Genomic DNA, 20,398 nt, shown 5'->3' with positions numbered 1-20,398 from the left:
GCTATTCACCAAGGTTTGAGATCGTTCTCTTTAGCAGCGCACCTGCGCTCCCGAATTCAAAAACGTGCCAATCGAGACGTGTATCAAGGCAGATTTGCAATAACTTACAAGCAACTAGCGTGTTTTGCCTCTGGGCGGTGCCGTGATGGTCACGTAACCATTTGACTTGTCTTCACGCCAACCGCTATCAACGCAACAGTATGCCTTCCAGAGAAGTCATAACGCTGCAGCTTGGACACTATGCAAATTTTGTTGGCTCTCACATTTGGAATTTGCAAGTAAGACGCAAACTTCGCGTAGTCTGTGCGTAATGATATGTGGGCAAGACTGTAGCGTTCTTTTGAAACTCCTGTCAGGATTTCCCTGATTAAGTTGTTCTCTTATTTTTGGCGTATAGTCACTTATACTGCAATTAAAGCCTTACTTACGCGCCTAGTTTCGTCAAGGAAGTTGAGACTGCCGCCTAAAGCGGGCCTACTGCGATTGCCTAGAAATATTATAAGCAGCCGGTGTACGTGCACTTCTGTGTTTAGTGAATTTTTCGCATCTAGAGTATTCGTTCCACTGACCCTTCTGTAGTGCCATTTTTAAATATTGAGAGTGCAAAATGTGAGGTAACGAGACGGGGCATGAAACTCAGCAACCAGTTAAGTTGCTGAATCCACAAATGTGTGATTTCTCATCATTCCACCATTATGCTTTGTCCTTTACAGGGGGCCTGCTTTTCATACAAACCGAATGACAAAACCATACCTTTAGAGTTCGCTCATGATATTTTCTTCCGTGAAGGTAGAAACCCAAAGGTAAGCTTTCAATGTCATCATGCAGCATGTTATTTTAGTAGCTTCTGCTATCATAACTCTTAACTTGCAAGTCTGTCACATATTTATGGTTTATAAGTAAAGCAACTGCCCGTGCTTCATTCATGAACAATGTAGGGCCGTGTCACGTATACACCACGGCTCCTCATTGCTGACCTACGAGGTAGCCTGGGAAACCTCAAAGCGACTGGCTCTCTCTACGAACCTGCACCATCGTCAGCCAATGAAACAATTGCCTGGTAAGAAAAACCTCTCAAGCACATTGCAAAGGAGGAAATTTTCAGCCTTTAGCTGAACTTGGTGCTATGGACATTTTAATTCATAATAAATTTCTGCCGTATCATGTTATGGAGATGATAAATACTTCCTTCACAAATGTCATGAATTGATCTTTGCAAGCATATAACGGCTTTTCTCTGGCAGGTGTTACTGTTTGATATACAAATATTGAGAGAAGGTAACAAACAATTTGAATGCAGAAACTTACTGGCAATGCTATTTCAAAGCATGTTGCCATGGCATAATGTAATTACGTAGCATGGTGCTGCTTAAAATAGTGAACGAAAAATTATGGACATGTCTCTGGCAGGTGTTAGTTGTCAGGTGACATAGCCCAAAACTGATTCGTCGATGGATTGTGTGACGTAATGAGACCACGTGTAATCACAAAGTGGGTTACTCATTTGATGTGGGATAGGCAGATAGGAATCAGCCTTCCAGGGCTCTTGGATGAGAGTAAGGCACGCTACTCCTAAGCTACTCAGGCTCATTCGTATGGCTCAGTTGAAGCAGGGCTTTACGTCCATGTTGGGTGGTCGCTAACAATTAATAGCTGGAGATTGTAGCTTAAGACTGTATGCTAATAATAATGTGGGAGATATTAGAGGCACCAATTTTAAGGGATTGGTAGTTAAGCAAGCAGAAACTACATGTATATGAGTGGAAGGAGTCGCAGACGGAGGCATTAATGCTATCATGTACTACCAATAAAGACAAACGACAAACCTTAAGTATCTTCCATAATTTTATTCTAGTTCCAGCATGTCACCTGGCATTGTGGTCAGACACATCCTTGTGAAATGGCAGGCTTAGTATGTAACACTTCACACCTAGACAAGATGTGATGGGAAAACTGGTCGCCGGCTGATATTTTTATTCACTTTATGCTGTCAAGTGAGGTTGCGTGATCACCCTTATAACTGAATCTGCACTTTCTCTTGCTCATTGAAAAGGAATACAATAGAACCCAAGCTAAAAAATGTTACAAAATTTTAGGTCGCTGGAGTGTCGAGCTTGGTCATTTTTCTGTGCTTGCTAATTGTGGTTATGAGTTACCTTTCAATAATGATTTGTTTGGTTTGATTTGGTTTTCAGGGTTTAACGTCCTAAAGCGACTCAGACTAAAGGGGATGCTGTAGTGGAAGGCTCTAGAAATTTCGACCACCTGGGGTTCTATAACATGCACTGAATCACACGGAACAGGGGCACCGTGCTTTCACCTCCGTTGAGAAGTGGTTGCTGCTGTCAGGATTTGATCCCTTACCCTTGGTATCAGCAGTCTAGCACTGCAACCACGAAGCCACTGCGGCAGGCTTTTAAATGATGTTAATGAAAGTTTGTTTGTTTGTGGGATTTAATGTCCCAAAGCGACTCAGGCTATGAGAGACACGATGTTAGTGAAAGACTTGAACATTTGAAGTACTTAGTGTCAGTATTTTTGCGCCGTCTTCAACCAAGATGTGAGTGGAGAGAGTGGTGTAGTTGTGTGTTTAGGTTTAACATTCTCTAACTACAGCTTTATGGTTTGTTTGCACTGTTTTTTCAGGTCTGGTAAAGTCATCATTCACAAGGCTGAGCCTGAAAGGAAGGTCCCCAGTGGCTCTACAGACAAGGTAATTTGTTTGAGCGATGTATGCAAGCACTGCTTCTGCACTGCAGCTATTGACATGAACCTCACTGAGAAAATTGAGCAGCTTCATGTCCAACATATTGTCACCATCACATTGTGTCTTAGCTTTCTCTGACCTGTGTGATGCTACTTACCATTGCTGCATTTTGAGTTTGCTCATTTATGATTGAAATGTTATTAGTACGAGTGGAAATATTTGCTGGAAATCTTCCTTTGTTTTATTTAAACAATTGGGAATCAAACTTTGGTGAAATAATCGTGTTCATAACCCAAAAACGACGTGTATAGAAAGTCTGGTTAATCCTTTTCTTGCTAGGCGAGAGCTTGGTCATCTTCCGAGAAACTTTTTGGCACAGTTCATTGTGGCAGCTTCTTTCTATACCTTGTGTGTTTGAATCTTATCATGACTAACGTTGTCCCTGTCTTCTGTGTAGCCGAATATTCTGTAGTGAGGAGGACTTGCTGTAATACAGTCCAAGGTTTATTAGTTTTGATACCAATTAAGTATATCTTTATTTATTAATCCAGAAGCAGCTACAGAAATGTTGTACTCTTCATTTTCTTGTGCCAGCTTATTTTATTTTCTTGTGTGTGAGTCATTTGTGCATTTTTAAAAATGTTTTTCCTGACATTTTAAATTTCCAGCATCTAGTTTTAACAGGTTACTTTATCACACTTATTTTTTTTCAACATTTTCTTCATTTATTTTTTCTACAGGATGTGCGCAGGCTCCTAGCTGACCAAGACAAAGATGTTTGCAGAGGTGTGTGCTATGGCTACTTTTCTGTTGCATTATTTTTACACTGGCATGCTTACATAAAAGACAAACTCCCCAAGAACACATATTGTAAGTTTCTTTCACTAGATGAAAAATACAAAACATACAAGGCATTTTATACAGATGGATCAAAGACAGCAGATTACGTGGGAAGTGCAATAATCCAAGGAAGTTCGGAGCAAATAGTGCGATTGCCTCAGTGCTCGTCCATTTTTACTGCCGAATGTTATGCCATATTAGTAGCCGTAGAAGCAGTACTGGAAGAAAATATTAAACGCAGTGTTATATATTCTGACTCTTTAAGTGTCATTGCAGCGCTGCACTCCAAAAATGCAGAGGAGCCCTTAATTGGAGACATCATAAACAACGCAGTAAAGGCTTGCAAGTAAGGACAGGTAATCCAATTTTTGCTGGGTCCCAAGCCATGCACGTATTAGGGGGAATGAGAAAGCTGATGAATGTGCTGCACAGGCTCATAAAAGTACAGTAAAACAAGTCGACATTCCTTGCAAAGATTGCATGAAGATCATACGGAGTAAACTAAGTACAAAATGGCAGACTTCATAGGACAAGGAAATGAACAATAAACTACACCTTATTAAGCCTATAATTGGAGAATGGAAGTCATGCAGCCATCAAGAGCGCTTTGTCGAAGTGATCATATGCCGTCTCCGCATCGGACACACACACCTCACGCACAACTTTTCATTCCTGTGGCAAGAGAAACTACATGGGCAGCATGTGGAGATGAGCTCACTACTATCAATCATCTTTTGGTATCATGCACAAAGCTTGACGAAATAAGAAAAAGGCATTTCATAAATCTATAAGGAGCACATCCCACTCCACCCAAACCTTCTGGAGAAAATGCCCTTGTCGAATATACTTGTGTTCTCAATTTTTTCAAAGAAATCAACATACTAAACAAACTATGACATAACTGTAAACAATGGTCTTTTTAACACAACACACAATGCCTGATGGCTTTAGTTGCTTATGCGCCATAAAACCCAATACAATACAATACAATACAATACAATACAATACATCATTTTCCAGCATACACTTTGCGTTAAAATCAGAAAGGCATATATATCTCTCTCTCTCTCTATTTTTTCCAGCCATTGTCAGCATTTGAGAGCCAGCACTTGCAGAGCTACAGGCTGCAGTATACTAGATATTGGGTTTTGTTCCAATTTTGTATTTTCAGGGCATGCTGGCTTTTTTTGCAAACCTTTTAGGCAAATGCATCCTCTCTGGATGTCTTTATTTTTGTATTTTATTTTATTTCAAATACCTTACAGGCCCATTAGGCATTGTGTAAGAGGGCTGAAAATTTTATACAATGCTATATGTATAAAAAAAATGTTAGAGAGCAGGCAAAAATACAAAACATGGTAAAATAATCAATATATGGACAAACAAAGAAAGCACAGAAGAGCAGATGAAATGACATGGAAATGTTTACAATACTAACAAAAAGACATATGCGACAGAGATTAAAGCACAATATAGGAAAAAAAAAAATAAAAGGCAAGTGACTCACAGTGCCTGGTGTAGCGTTTTTCAAACAAATAGGTAAGATAAAAAAATTAAAAGCATACGCAGGCAAACACAAGTAAACAAAACCCATCAAAACCTGCCATGTTGTGTAAAGTAAAATTGTGCAGGCTCCAGTACCTGCTCATGGCTCTGTAGAGGAACGGTGCCTGCAGAAAACAACTCAACATGCGTTTTTATGAAGGTGTGCACGAACTGAATAAGATATTGTCCACTGAGACAAACGTGTTGTATACACAGATAAATTTTGTTTGTATTAAGCACTCTGGCAGGACCTTAATAGGCACTCGAGTGACAATTCTCATTTCTGCTAGAACCGTGTCGGAGAAGTCTGCCTGTGCAAAACGGCCATAATTGACGCTCTGATAAAAATATTGCCACGCCGAATAAGCTGAAATTATTTTGCAGCATTGTAGTTTCCTCATTGTTTCAGTGACCAAACAAATACTACCACACTGCTCTGAGCTGTCAAATTTCTGTAGCTTTTTCTCAGTATCTATATCATTCCTGTAGTCTGAATGGTAGTACATAGTTGGTCGAAACTGACAAACTGCAGTTTTCTCTAGGCTTCAGACTGATTTCATCTGTCTCATGATTGCGTGACTCTATAGCTTTAGAGTTTCAAAAATCTTCCAGCAATTCATAAGATAGGTATCTAATAATCTAACAAGGCACGTTATCTTTCTCACTTCTATAAGCCGTAAAAGCTTCTGGAGATTCGCGCGAAATATTGAGCCCGGTTGCAAAATGTTTTGCAGCAAACTTATCACTCTGATAGTTTTTTTATGGCGCGGCAGAGTATACAAATTTATACACAGCAATATGCCAAGAGGAAGAGTTTGCTACATCATGCTTTATTCTTATTAATAATATTTACTACACAGTGCTAGCCTCATTTCAGAGACTAGTGCTCGCTGGGAATTAAAGATACTCATCGATAACAGACGAAACAAACAGGGTGCGCCTAAAATATTAAAAACTGCTTTGGAGCAATGCATATCATGACAGCACCAAGTGTGTAAGCCAGTAGCCATGACGGACAAATTTAGCAGTTGTGCAAATGGAAGGAGCATGAAAAAAAAAATGTAGCTGTTTGCAGTTGAGCAAGTGCAGATTAATAAATTTCATTCCTGGATTGCCTTTGAAAAAAGAAAGGGAACTGAAATGAATCATTATATTTGGTTGATATTCCGCCAAGTGTTTGATAATGGAATCTTGTGTCCAAGTGTTTCTCATTTTGAAGGAGGTCAGTAATCGCCATTCTCAGCTTTAAGGGCTACACTGGAAACGAAGTAAGCTTGAAGCACTTTTAAGGCAATACATTGGCTTAGGTTGCAAGGAGAGAATGCGAGGTTGAGAAACTGCGTGTGTATTAGTGTGAAAGATGCGGTGCTTCTGGTCATTGATCGAGCAGGTCGCTTAATCGGCTTATGATGCTTTTTGCTTTCTTCTAGCTGATTTGGCTCACCAGTCTAGCAGCCAGGTGGAAACCAAGAAAGAGCCAATACAATTGTGGTCAGAATTCCTCAGTGTCCATCTACACCCTCGAACGATTCACCTAATCTCACGCTACTTGCACAGCAAGTAAGTAGTGGTGCCTCGGGTGTCACCTCTTCTTCTTAGTGCCATCATATTGCAAAATTATATTTCATTTGCTGTGATCATTTCTTCCTCATCGTTAGTTTTAGCGCAGAACAACTGCTGGAGCTAAAGTTCTTGCTCTTCTTTGTGGAGCATATCTTGTTGATGACAAACTCGATGTCAGAATTCCGCAAGTGGTTTCTCTGTTTTCTCACTGGTGCAGCCCAGACGACCCCTTCGACCTCTTTGGAATCGGTAACCAATGTGCGGAAGACCTGGAGTGGCAAAGCAATTTTATGGATGATGTGCGCTGGTTTGCGGAAGACTGCGATTCTCTCCAGGCAAGACAGTTGTGTGTTACGCATGACAGTGATTTTGCACAGTTGTGGAACATGTAGCATGGTCATATATTACCAGTCAGGTAGGGCGTAAGGCAAAAAAGGGATGCAGTGTTTTTGCTGCTATCCTCCACGTGTTTATACTATGTGTTCGAAAAGATTGCTCCTGAGGAACTACAGACCAATCTATTGGAATGTGCTTTAGTGTAACCTCGTGATTTGCTGATGACATTTTTTGTGCTTTGAAACTCAGGGGTGAACTATGGGGAACATTAGCACTTGAAGGATTGAACACGGTTTGCTAAACAACCTATTAAAGGCGATTTTTTATGCCTAATTCTCAATTTCTTTTTTACAGGCTTTCAACATTCTTCTTGATGGCCACAATGGCTTCACTGGCTTGGCCAGCAGTCTTCTGGAGACTCTTCGTGATGACTACCCAAACAAAGCATTCGTCTGTTGGCCGCTATTCCAACCTCACTACAATGATGTCAACGAAGGGAGGGTTAGTGCACATGTGCATGTGAAGACGGGCACATCATTTGAAAGCATGAAATAGAGGTGCTTGTCATGACCAGGTATAGTTTTTAAATTTGGAGCTACCTGACAGACAACTGAGGCTGTCAGATAAAACTGCCAGCCGCTCTGCCTCCTTGAACACACATTAAATTCTGTTGTTTCCTGTAACTCCCATTTCTTCGACTGCAAATCTGTTTTGTTGCTTAGTGTTCTTCAATTCGGGCTAATTTGTTGTCTACTCTGTTTCAGCCCTCTCTATAGACCTTTTCACGACCCTGGGAGAAACTGGTTTGACTGGGCTGTGAAGCAGGCGGGGGGAAAGAATCCACAGCTTTTTCCTGTGTTATGAGCACAGCCCAGTCTCTAATATGGCAGCGCCCGTTGGCCAATTTTGAAAAGGTCTATAGCTGCCACATGCATTTTCTGCTGCAGCTCGCTCTCGACATGGCACATCGTCACTTCAATGCAGTCATGTGCTACAGCAGCCTGAACAGGCTCTCCTCAGCTTTCTGTCCACTGAGCGTTGCAAGCAGTCACTTCCAGCCTTCTCTCCGGGACTTCAAGCACCTCAAGCTGGCAGTGAGCTGCTATTTTATTTGTAATTATGTTTGCTGGTTAGCTGCTTTGCATCATCAGGATTTTATCAAACACTGCTTTTAATGAAAGGAGAGGGCTTTGTCGGGCTGGTTGGTTCATTTTGAACGAAAGGAAGAAACAGCTCAAACAGACCGGACGTGTAAAAAGACGAGACAGACACATGAGCTGAAACAGCTCATTTGTCTGTCTCGTCTTTTTACACGTCCCGTCTGTATGAGCTGTTTCTTCCTTCCGTTCAACTGCTTTTAATTCCCACTCAATCTAGCATACACAACGAAAACATATAACCCAGTATATCACATTTATTCATCACATTTATTTACTTATTTATAAGGAATGAAAAATAATAATAATAATAATAATAATAATAATAATAATAATAATAATAATAATTGGTTCACAGAAAAGGAAAGGCACAGTATCTGTCACATTTGCTCTGTGGACACCTGAACCGTGCCATAAGGGAAAGGAGGAAGGTGGGAGTGAAAGCATAAAGAGAGGAAGGGGTGCCAAACGCCTGGGGATATTTAACCTGCACAGACATCGCACAGCACATGGATGCCACTTCAAACTTGGCCTTTAACAAGGGATAAGTCCAGCGTAATATAATATGGCAGGCTTGTGACTAATACTTTGTACTGGAACTTTCGAAATGCAGGATCACTGAATATAATTGCTTACGGTAGGCAGGTTTGAAAACCGTAAAAACTGACCGACACAGCTGGAGCCCTCTTATAACTACCCGACTTATAGAAAGACTCTCATCACAAAGACAGTGTGACCATCGCAATGCACACTAGGACTATGGCACCGATTTTAAGAAGGGACATTTGTGGGTGTGGCACTAACTTGCTGTGAACACGTAGGCACCGCAAGTTTCCGTTCTAGGACGCGTACAGTCTAGCATGCCCATACAAAATTATCAAGGTCACTTTCACCCTTAGAATATAAAAAAGGCGTCTCATTGCACGAGACAATTAAACAGAAAACTAAGTCTGCCATTAAAGTGTAACGTCACCATTAAAGTGTAACGTCACCTCAGCTTTTGTGCTTACTTCCTGCTTGTGCAACTGACCTGTTGATATGGAAGAGTAGTCCAAACATTATAAAAGCTACCTATCTTCCTCTTCAAACACAAGACTCTTTTCACCATAGAATCTCTATGATGGGCCATAAAACAAAATCTTATCGCATCTCAGCCTGCTGCACTGGAGCACATTTGTCAGTTGCGACAGTTATTACCTGCGTGTACGGCACTCATAAACGATTCCATCGAAGCCAGATTAAGCATTGCGAGCCTGAAAGTTCACATGCTCACTTTGTCAAATCTGCTTACTTGCATGGCCCTCAGCCAAGTTTAGATAGGTAGTAGTATGTCTATGCACGAGTTTTTTGCTGTCTGCTTGGTGTGAGCTTCTCATAACGTCATTTTCTTGTACTTCCGTGCAAAGCTCAGAGTTCCACGGAGTGTCTTACTATTTGGCCGCAACATTTGCTTTCAATGAGGCTGGATGGTGTGGAACATTTTCTGTCTTCTTGATATAGAAAAAATACAGCTTGTTTGTATTAAGTCTCTGAAGAAGAGAGACTGTATTATACTACTAGCAAACTAGTGTGCGCATTGTGGTGCACGTTTTTACTATTGTGCACCATTGCTGCGATGTTCCATTTTGTTTACAGTTTATCTTCCCCCTGGCTCAAAGAAGCAGCACATACACACACACAAATGAAAAACTTTGCAGGAGCACTTGAATAGGCACTTGGCTGTAAGTGAAGCTTCCTTTCTCAGTTGCACTTGTTGCCAAGCCAGCTGTGTGTATTTTGAATGCAGGATGACCTACTTCCCCATCACACCAGTGGTGTTCTAGGCATGGCTCTGGACAACTTGATGTGTGGTCTCAAGCTGAAAAGCCAGTCCTTGGAAATACCTGAGCTGTTTGGCCAACTCTGCAGCCCTAGCAAAAGGGTATCTGCTTGGTTTTCTCTTCTACTAGTAGCACAGAGGTTTTCCTGCACGGATATATTGTGCTCATGTGCTGTTCTGAGGATCTCGCGAGGTTGATGTTGCGTTGCATAAATATGTGCTGAAGTTTTACCTTGAACACATCAGTAGTATTGGCATTGCTTCTCTTTTCAACAGCGTATGACAGAAAAAAAAAAGGATTTGTATAGTTTGTGTAGTTGAAGCCTCTTTATTCCATTTTCACTTTGTGTGAAAGTTCCCAAACAAAGCATCGGTGATTTCTATTGCAGCTCAGACAGTTTGATGCAAGTAATAATTAAATATATTTGGGTTTGACTGTACTTCTCTGTGTTTATGTCATGGCATTTTTTATTATTCAGTGGTTTTGCTGCCATTTATATACCAGGGTATCAAGTGGTCCACTCTATTTTCTGCAACCACCAAAGTGTTCCTCTTTCTTGGCACGTGCTACATCTACATCTACTGCATCTCATAAGTTACATCTCATACTATACTCCTTAGCTTCCCAAACCAAGCTGTACTCATTAAGGGGGGTTGCTTAATTAATCCATCTCTCAATAATTCAAACTTGAAGAAAAAAAAAAACTATCTGTGGAGTTTCACTTAAATGGAGCCTTTTTTATACACTCAAAGTTGAAAAGATCTAAGCACGAGTTTTAGTGGCATGGAAGTTTGGCAGGTCCAGTCTAGTGCCTTTTTTACAGAGCTTGCTTGAAAGAAACTAGTCTTGCCAGTCGGTTTTAATTGGTTTTCTCTTATACGAAAAAGATGGAGAGGTGAAGACTAAATTTATTATAGCATGCATTTCATTGGGAAACCTCAATTTAATTTGGCAGGACGCGTGAGAAATGCCAGCGGCAGGGATGCACTTCATAAATGAGCTTATTCTGATAACTCAGTTCTCTGCCGAGATTAGGACTGTGTTGAAATTAAGCACGAAAACAAGCTGGAAAGAGCTTCATATCTCTGATACTATACCTATGGCCACTATTACTTACTTAATGAGAAACATTTAGCATTGCTTAGTGGGAAAATTTCATGGTCTTATTTTCCATTCATTGGTTTTTAATTTTTGCTTGCTGTTTCTGCTACTAATTGTTAAATGCAGCTACACGAGCCACTTGATGTGAAATTAACTGTTCAGTAGATGGGCATGTGCAGGAATACATCGTCAGTGTTTTTATCGATTGTCGTTGTCAGCAAAACAACTTTGTGTTAGTACAGTTTATTTCATGACACTACTCCATGCAAGTGCAATAATCAGTGGAGGTGTAATGCTTACTTCTGTAACAGTGATGCCACTGAACCAGCGTCTTTAGCCTTATTCTGCACGCGTGATGCAGAAAGCATCATGTGTGCAGAATAAGGGCTTCGAGGCACTGCTTCCTTCATTGCTTCCTGTCTTGTTTGTAGCTGTGTGTGCTTGGAATGAGCCTTCCACTTGGCCTTGGCGAGCTTCAGCTGCTGGCTGATTGGGCTCAGGGCTGCAGACTCACAATGCTCACCCCAGGGACTCAGGCTCCTGCACCGTCAGCCATGAACCTGGCTATACTGCGTGGCTGTGCCAATGACATGGTATCTAGGTGAGTAGCTCTTCAGAAAATTTATGTCTCCTGCTTTCTTCTTCTTCTTCTTCTTCTTTTTTTTTTTTTTTTTTTTTTTTTTTTTTTTTTTTTTTTTTTTTTTTTTTCTCGTGAGCGAAGAGTCACGAGCATGTCTCTGGCAGGTGGTAGCTGGCAGGACACTGGACACTGATTTCGTTGATTTGTCGTGTGACGTCAAAAGATTACATGACATGGCCGAGTTGACAGTAGCTGCCAATTGAACAGCTCTTTTGAGATGGAAGGGCAAAATGGGAATCAAACCCAAACACGCTAGATCACGAGTTTGCTCGCTACCCCTAGGCCATATATACAAACGTGTCCTTACAGCTTTGTTAAGGCAGAGCTTTATTTTTATGTCAGGTGGTCCAATGTGGTAGCCTACAACAGTGTGCTAATGAGCATATGTGACTAGTCATTAAGTGGGTAGCACTATGTGCACGAACGACTGTCCGCAAGGGGAGTGACCGACATGAGCCATTAATGCTGTTGTGTCGTACCTTTAAAGGCAGAGTTCAAGTGTCCCTCCTCAGATATTTTGTTTCTTTGTGGAGTGATCAATGTATATATAAGGTTATATTGTGGGAAAAGAAGGAATGGAATCGATAGAAAGGAGATGGGTTAGCGGTACAGGGACTGGGTAGTGGCCAAGCACACACATTTGAAAGAGCTAAGACTTGCAAGAGAAATAATTTCTCAAAGTATCATGGAGTTACGTCAGGAAAAACGCGAGACATGCTGGATTCCCGCTGAATTTAGGACACAAAGTGCTCCCTGTCTATCCCAAGAACATGCTAAAGAACATCCACGTTCTCAAGACTGAAAAAAAAAAGATACTGCAAGATTAATTTTATTCATCCTTCTCATGTAACAGATGTTTTGATACACCTAGCATGCTCATATATACTAATTGTGGTTTCGGGGGCACTTCTGATAGGATTCGTTAATAACTGCGACATTGCAACTAGCGTGGAAAAACACAAAGGACAGCGACAAAAGGTACCGACGGGACAGCACGCTCCACCGTAGTGCAATGGCTAGAGTGTCTGCTTGTTGGTCGTAAAGGCCGAAGTTCGAATCACGATGTGAAAGTTTTTATTTAAAAAACTAGCGTGCTGTCCCGTCGGTACCTTTTGCCACTGTCCTTTGTGTTTTTCCACGCTAGTTGTAATGTCGCAGTCATTAACGAATACACACCAACTAGCCCAACTGTCTTCCATGATCATTCTGATAGGATGAACAGATACGTGCTTACAAGGAGTCTGCTCTATATGCTCTATATGTTCGGCGCAATTCACAGAGGTGAAATTTAAAATGTTTTATATTTGTACACATTTACAAATGGAAAGTTTAGTGTAATGCTGCCCGCTTATACACCCCCTCTCCCTATCTCCTTGTTTTTTGGCAAACGTATGCTTTAGCACATGCACAGGATGAGACAGTAATTACAAGAGTACCCACCAGCATCATAAGACTTTTATTTTTTATGTTATCTGAGAATAGCAACATGAGACCATGCAGAAAGGAAGACTGGCAAAAGAAGCCAACAGCAACTGACAGCGAGGAAAGCATGTGGATTTTTTTTTCATATTCATTAACAAAATAATAATGCAATCATGGAGATAATTGGTTAGAAAATAAAAGGAAAAACAACCGCTCGCCGCTGATGGTGTCCAAACCCACGACCTCCAAATTTAACATCCTGTGCTTTCCTAACTGAGCTACGGCAGCGGCTATTCAATCCTCTACTTTCTTAGATATATATGTTGTGTGTAACTTATCCGTGAGGTTCGCAACTTGATCAGCCTGAGGAGGGCCTCGAATCTGGCAGCCTTGACGTCATGGGTAAAGCCTAAGAGGATTATGGCACAGCATCCACCCTCCTCCTCTGATCACATTCCACATGACACTTGCAGTAACGCAGAGCTTTCCACGTCGATCACTGTGGAGCAGGGTGGTGTTGGCGAATGCACTCAAGCATAGGCTGCATGCAACATAAATACCTAAGAAAGTAGAAGATTGAACAGCAGTCGTCGTCGCTCATTTGGTAGAGCACAAGAGGCGAAATTTGAAGGTCATTGGTTCAGATCATATTGGCAGCATGTGGCTGTTATTTTTTATTTTCTAATCAACAATCTCCATTATTACATTAATGTGCATTAATCAACGTGAAAAAAAAAAATGCTGTATGCTTTCCCTGGTGTCAATGACTGCTGGCTCCTCTTGTATTTAATTTCTATTCAGTTTGTTTGCTGAAAAGCAAGTCTGTGGATGAGAGTGACAAAATTTGTTTGGTTAACTGTGTTTTATGTATGTGCTTAAAGCCATCGCAACTGTTGTTTAGGTCTAAGGTTTTGCCTGTGTGGGGCTTGTGCAACTTCCATAATCACTCGTTTAGAAAAATTTGCAGTGTCTCGAAAATTGTTACCTTTCCGTGCTTTTGTTTCTTTTCGAGTGTATAGGCTGCCACGTCGAGTGCAGGACCCCGGTGAAGTGCTGTGGAAATTTGCTGACCGTGCATGTGAAGGACACCTGATGTGAGCTTTGTTTTATGCTATTGCTGGACACGAAAAATAAGCAAATACCACAGTGCTGTGCACCAATCTTTGCTTTAGCTATGTGTATGGCATTTAAAAAAAATTCTGTGTTGTAGGTGTATGAAAAAAATATGCATCAATAGTTCTGTGCAAGTGGACCTGTTTCAGGAAACTAAACATCAAAAATGTGTGCGAGAATACTGAAGTTTTCAAATACGAATCAAATGTGAACATGAAGAAAAATTAGGGGCGTGCAAATATTCGAAGTCAGATAAGTTCGTTATTAAATTCATATTCGAAAAACTGATGCTAAAAAATTGCTGACTACTACACCGAAAATTTTCAATCTCAGTTCAATTTCATCGCACTGTGCGCTCCATTATAATGCTTAACTGCATTGACTGCGCAGTGAAGCATCCTCAAAACGCGATGGGACCATTTTGTGGAAAGGGACCTCCCTTTTAGAGAAAAGGGCCTTCCCAATAGTGTCCTCAAAGTGAAGCAGTTGACGAAAACAGGAAAAAAATGTTCTTACTTCGGTTTTTCAAATGCAGACAAGCATCGTGCAGGTGTGTCAGATAAAATCACTATGGTGCAAATGGTTTCTGGCATTTTTTTTTTAGTGTGTAGCATTACTAGCCGTAATCACGGATTTCGCCGATGTCTGTCCAAAGCCACTCACTCTCCCTCTCTTTGTGAACTTAAGCAAAGAAGGAGAAGTTGACAACGCGCGCGTCACACGGCTCAGCACTGAGGAGGTGGAGCAGCCGCACAGCCGCAGCAGAAGCCTCTCTTTCTGTATGTCTGTCTCCGTGAACTTGAAGAGGAGAAAAAGAAGGAGGCAAAGCCCGCATCACGTGACTTAACAATGAGGGGGCGGAGCGGCCGCACAGATGCACCTGGTGAGAAGTGGGGCGTGTCACAGTTTCGGACGTCGCAGCCGTCACCGGGTAGTGTTGTACAAGCGTGTGTTATTCCAGGCTGAGCAGTCGTATGTTGCTCAAGTGTCCTTAACTTCGGCATCCCTCCCCTCGCGTCAGTCGCTCCTCAGCCTTCACGTACAGCAGACGTGTACGTGCGGTGCTCCCTGGACCTCGGCTCCGAGCCGCTCGCCGCGTCGTGAAGCAGCTTGTGCTTACCTTCGCACCTTAATTGGCGCTCGCCTTCAAGTGCATTTCCCTGCTCTTGCATTACCTTTCTTAGTCCTGGAGACCTTTTTTCACTGTTCGGAATGTGTTAATGCCGAAACTCTGGAGCATCGGTTTTGCTCATGCCTATAGATTCTCCCTAAATCTTTTTCTCTCCCCCTATGATGCTACCCTAGACTTTTCAGGTGCTGTGCAGTGCATTCCAAAGAGGGATGCAATACATTGTGCCTATTTTCGTTCATTTATAATAAGAACCACTGAATATGGTGCAAGGAAAGGTGAGGACGCGGCTGCGCCGTGCATTTGCTTCATGTCGCAATGGATGACACCTTGCCGTCTGGCACTGGGGCGTAGGTCCGCTGTGCTCGACGTGCTGAACGTGCGGTTGTGAAGAGAGCATGAACGTCACTCTATTAATTCTGATATTGCAGCGTAAAACGCATGAAAAGTATAGCAGGGATAAGGAGTGCTGCCCATCTACTTCGCATTTGATTAACTATGCGAATCGGCAGTATTTTTTTTCTGCCATTCGATAATTTGAGCTTTTGGTTAATTCAGACTTCTTTTCTTGTCCCCGTTTAAGGCCGAGTTAACGAGCGTTTACTGAAATCAGCAGCAATATTACAGCTCCACCCTGTTTCATGCAGGTCCTTCCTGTAAAGAAAAAAAATGGTACTATATAGAAACCTGTATAAAATTTATACTGAATTTCTTCATTAAGGTATACACTTTTGTGCAGTTCTTGTTTAATTATGTTAGCAATATATCCATGTGAATTCTGAAATAAACAAGATGAACAGTGTATGCTATTTTTTATTTTTCTTCTTTTTTTTTTCACTTATCAGGTATTCATTATTTGAAGGCATCTTTTTTCTTGTTCATATTTCGCTTGCATTCGACAATTTAATTATTCTCACATGCCTAGAAAAAATGCTTTAGGATGCGAAATTGAAAATGTTTATTTTTAAAAAAAAAAGAAAAAGAAAAATGAATAGGAAACTACTGTTAGCCTTTGTTTTCTTCCATTTTTGCAAATTTAATAAACAAAACTAGACTAAGCGTACAATAAAAAAAAAAAAGCAATACTATACGCACAACTTTCTACTGCTTGATTAAACAGCATTGCCATATGCTACCTGTATAATGTGATTATGCAAAGTCAGTAACAACACACAAAATTTAAGATTAGCAAAAAAATACCATCTATGCTACAGGGTCATCACATCACATTTTACACAGCACTCGACATGGTGCGCTAGACTGCATGTTTGTTGGTTCTTTACATCCTGCAACTTCTGGCATGATCGAGTGCAGCGTTCGTCAAGGCGAAACGAAGCATTCTACTTGCCGCATCCGCAGGTGGCTGAGGCAGGTGGAGAATCCATCACGGCTGACTTCCCACAGCTTCCCAGACATCTTTGGGCCCTTTGTGACACCCAGTGGTCTTATTTCATGCCAGACTCGAGATGCACGCACTGGTAAGATGCCTTATTTTATGTTTCACCTCAAGGTTTGCTTGATTTGGGTTCAGTGCGAGCCAGTTCATAAAGTTTTCGGTGCAGGAGGCAACCACATGCAGTGTGCCGGCTTCAGCTTCTGTGTTTCAAAAAAATTCTTTAGGTGCCATGTGTGACGAAAATGCGTGTTTGGCAACTTGAATGCTTTTAAAATGTAGTAGTGATGCAGACGTTTGTGTGTGAATGAAATCTTAATTCTTAGCTTCATTAATTCTTTCTTTAGACCTAGAATGTCCAAAGATTTATCTAGTTGTTAAAGCAGTCATGGGTTGGCTGAATGCTACCCATTCCCTTGACCACTGCACGGTACTTAGACTGCTTAAGCAACAGCACAAAGTGAGACCCAGCTATGCAGTCTGTTGTCAAAGTAATGTAGCCTACCTTACAGGTGATCTTATTTTTTTCCAAGGCTGTAGGTCATCAGAATGCAAATACTGTCCTTGAAGTTCTAAGCACAACCAAGAAACTTTTAGTTTCAAGATAGGCTTCATAAAAAATACAAAAATTTTAAGGGACCCTACCTGCAAAAGCTACCTGTGCGCAGAAATTCAAAAAGACTTTATTGATCAGCAGTGTAAACATGCAGCCACAAATTGAAAAATGTGTTGTAAAGTTCCCTACAGATCCTGCACAATGCAGTTCTTTAACATTATTCCATGCCTCTAGACATTGAAGGAATTTACAATTTTCTTGGTTTTATTTATTTAAAATCTTTTCTGAGTGCCTCTACGTGCGAGGTTGTGTAGAACTATAAAACTATACGTTGAATGTTCTACAACTAGCCAATGACTAGCATAAAAGGGCTAATCGCATTACCAGTGCACTATAAACACTGTGATGTTTCACTAATGTCAGATGCAGTTTGCTTTTGCTGTGCCCTTGTCAGCCAGTGGGTGAAGCAACCCTAGTGAAAGCTGCCGTTAGCCTTTGACCGGTTGGCTTCACCACATGACTAACGTTGTACCGAATGCTGGCTTTCCTGCATGGTAATAGCAGGGATCACTTGAAATATGGAGCAGCCAAACTTAAGCCTTCTGCCAATCACATTCTTCAAGTCGTGCAGTTTTACGGCACCTTCATGAGGCTAGCATGGCCAGTAGGTGCTCACCCGAATAATGCTCCATGCTTGAAAAGTGATTGCGGGAGTTCCATGAGGAGAGACGCCACTTACAAATATGTGGCGCGATGTTCAGTATATAAAATGTTTTCATTAGTGTGCTATACTTTTGCATGCTATTTTCAAAGCAATTGTTCGACTGTTCAGAAAGAGAGAAAACACTTTGCAGCTTTTTTAGCTAATAAGTTGACAGCGATCTTGCCACTGGACTGGCATCTGGTCCGAGATGAGCGAATCACTCTATGGTCTATGGCTTGGGTAAGGACAGTGTGGTGATTGTATGGCTGATGTGCATTCAAATAGACAGTGAGAGGTTGCTGTAGTGTTTTGGACAGTTAGGACATGAAGGTGCGGCCCGATAACGGTACAGATGAGGCGGAGACTGTTCACTATAAGCACAAGAATTTATTTACTATCCAGTGCTGGTATAGTATTACAGGATAGTCTGTAGTTTGTAATTCGAGAAAGCAAAATTCCGCAAGTTTATGGAAAATTACTTGTGGGCAGAAGTTTTACTTAATACTTGATTCATGTGAAGCACAGGCATGTGCTTTGGATCAGCCTTACAACATTAATCTTTTGTTTGTTTTTTGCCGTGCACTAGTGTGTGTGCCAGGTCTTAATCTCCCGCGAGTGTTTTGCTTTTAGTATCCATTCTGCAATGGCATTATGTGCAGCTGCATGCATTTCCTTTTTCTTTCAGGTGTTGATGAGATTCCATCCCTGACATGCATCCAGAATGGACTGGCAGCCGGTGATGTGGTTTCTGAAGTAGTGCAGCGAGGCCGACAGTTGGACCTGGGACGCTTTCATCGTTGCGTGTCTGCTGGAACTGAACCAGATCTGTATCGTGAAGCGCTACACTGTGTGCAGGAATTGGGGTGCCGCTAGAGTGCGATTCGTGCCACTGCCTTACTACAGCTAGTGAAGTGTTGAAAAACCCGAGACCAGCGTTCGCACTCTAAAGTGATAAAAGTGATGTGGTTTTGCAGGTGATTTAGTGAGGCAACAAACTTGTCTCAAGATCCTTGCACTGTTCTGCCACTGCTAGAACATGACATCATCTGCACTGCAGCAGACTGGTAAGCCGCTAGTTAATAAAATCTTTGCCTTACTACCGACATCCATGCCTAGCAGAGCTGCAAGCTGCACTGTCAGTCTGAAAAGAAATTCAGTCAACATGAGTGAAGAGGCAGGCTCATTTATTGGTAGCTTTGTGAACTGAAACTTGTTAAAGGAATAAAGAGGACAAATTGAAGTTGGCCTCTGTCGGCAGATTATGGTGAATTCTAATGATGACAGACTACTTTCACCTCATGTTTGGCTTTCTTGGGGTGAAAATATCCAGAAAGAAATAAAATGCAAGTGCCGCCATCACAGATCGATTTCACTAGAATAGACGGGCACCTCAATACATCTTGGGTGCGTATCCCAAAGGCTACTAGACACTGCCACTCACTTCAAAATGCTGATAATGAAGTCCTGACGCTCTTCCCCTTCCTCCCTCTGTACAGCCATGCAGCTAGAACTCAGATTTCACCGCTGCAGGCATCAGCAAATGCCGTAGACGCTCTCTTGATGATGATGGTGGCCCATCCTTTGTATCGGGTCGCCGATTTAGTTCCAAAAAATTAAACTTGCTGGGGAGGCGAAGTGGTTACGGCGCTCGACTACTGTTTCCAAGGATGCAGGATCGAATCCCGACCTTGGCGGCCACTTTTCGATGGAGGCGAAAGGCAAGGCGCCTGTGTGCTGTGCGATATCAGTGCACGTGAAAGAACTCCAGGTGGTCGAAATTTCCAGAGCCCTCCACAACAGCTTCTCTCATAGCCCGAGTCGCTTTCTGACGTTAAACCCTACTAACTAAACCTAAAAACTAAAAGCGTGGCAATGGTTGCCAGTACAGCTGCATAACGTTGCAGCTGCATAGCTCTATAATGTGTTTATCGCTCATCTACCATAGCTTTAAAAGAAGCTCACACTCCATATTCGTTGCTGCATCAGCCTTGCATTATTTTTTGGTGTACATTGCTACCGAGAATTAAAATTGGATGAAGTGTCCGCAGTGTCCCTGCAAGCACTTAAGGATGTTATCACACCAATTGTGTGTGGTAACAACGTGCAGTTTTTACATGATTGCAAGCCTATAAATTGCATTCTATGGAAAGAGCCATAGAGCAAATTGTAATCGCACTGTAGCGTCAGTGATCTAAAATTGATCCCTCCAACCCACTTCCCCCCTTTTTCTACTGTTACAAATATAAATATGCGACGCCTGTTGGAATGAATTTTAAAAATATACTGCATTAATCATTGGACAAGTTTTGAAAAGGAACAGCAGTGATGCTTTATTTCGGCAAGCACACACGAGTAAAAAAAAAAAAAAAAACC

At 41.6% G+C, this 20,398-nt stretch overlaps 1 protein-coding gene across 1 annotated transcript; it reads left to right on the top strand.

Moving 5' to 3' along the window:
• Position 1: 1 nt before the first annotated feature.
• mst (misato mitochondrial distribution and morphology regulator) lies at positions 2–19,265 on the top strand. Its single transcript, XM_084594407.1, has 14 exons — positions 2–278; positions 714–803; positions 939–1,060; positions 2,647–2,713; positions 3,448–3,493; positions 6,523–6,652; positions 6,873–6,990; positions 7,346–7,492; positions 7,939–8,085; positions 9,935–10,069; positions 11,501–11,670; positions 14,151–14,225; positions 16,733–16,851; positions 18,711–19,265. Exons 1-14 carry the CDS (start codon positions 201–203, stop codon positions 18,896–18,898), a joined length of 1,632 nt encoding a protein of 543 aa, XP_084450533.1. The 5' UTR covers positions 2–200; the 3' UTR covers positions 18,899–19,265.
• The last annotated feature ends 1,133 nt before the right edge of the window (positions 19,266–20,398 follow it).

This window comes from Amblyomma maculatum, chromosome 2 (genome assembly GCF_055883805.1).
Source record: "Amblyomma maculatum isolate TAMU_Amacu chromosome 2, ASM5588380v1, whole genome shotgun sequence".
Taxonomy (NCBI): domain Eukaryota; kingdom Metazoa; phylum Arthropoda; class Arachnida; order Ixodida; family Ixodidae; genus Amblyomma; species Amblyomma maculatum.
This window is presented reverse-complemented; position numbering and strand designations above follow the sequence as displayed.

Excerpts from the sequence above, each read along its gene's own strand:
- mst (XM_084594407.1), top strand. The coding sequence starts at position 201 with ATGCCTTCCAGAGAAGTCATAACGCTGCAGCTTGGACACTATGCAAAT. Across the intron at positions 279-713 it reads CTCACATTTGGAATTTGCAA|GGGGCCTGCTTTTCATACAA; the intron begins GTAAGACGCAAA and ends TGTCCTTTACAG. Across the intron at positions 804-938 it reads GTGAAGGTAGAAACCCAAAG|GGCCGTGTCACGTATACACC; the intron begins GTAAGCTTTCAA and ends TGAACAATGTAG.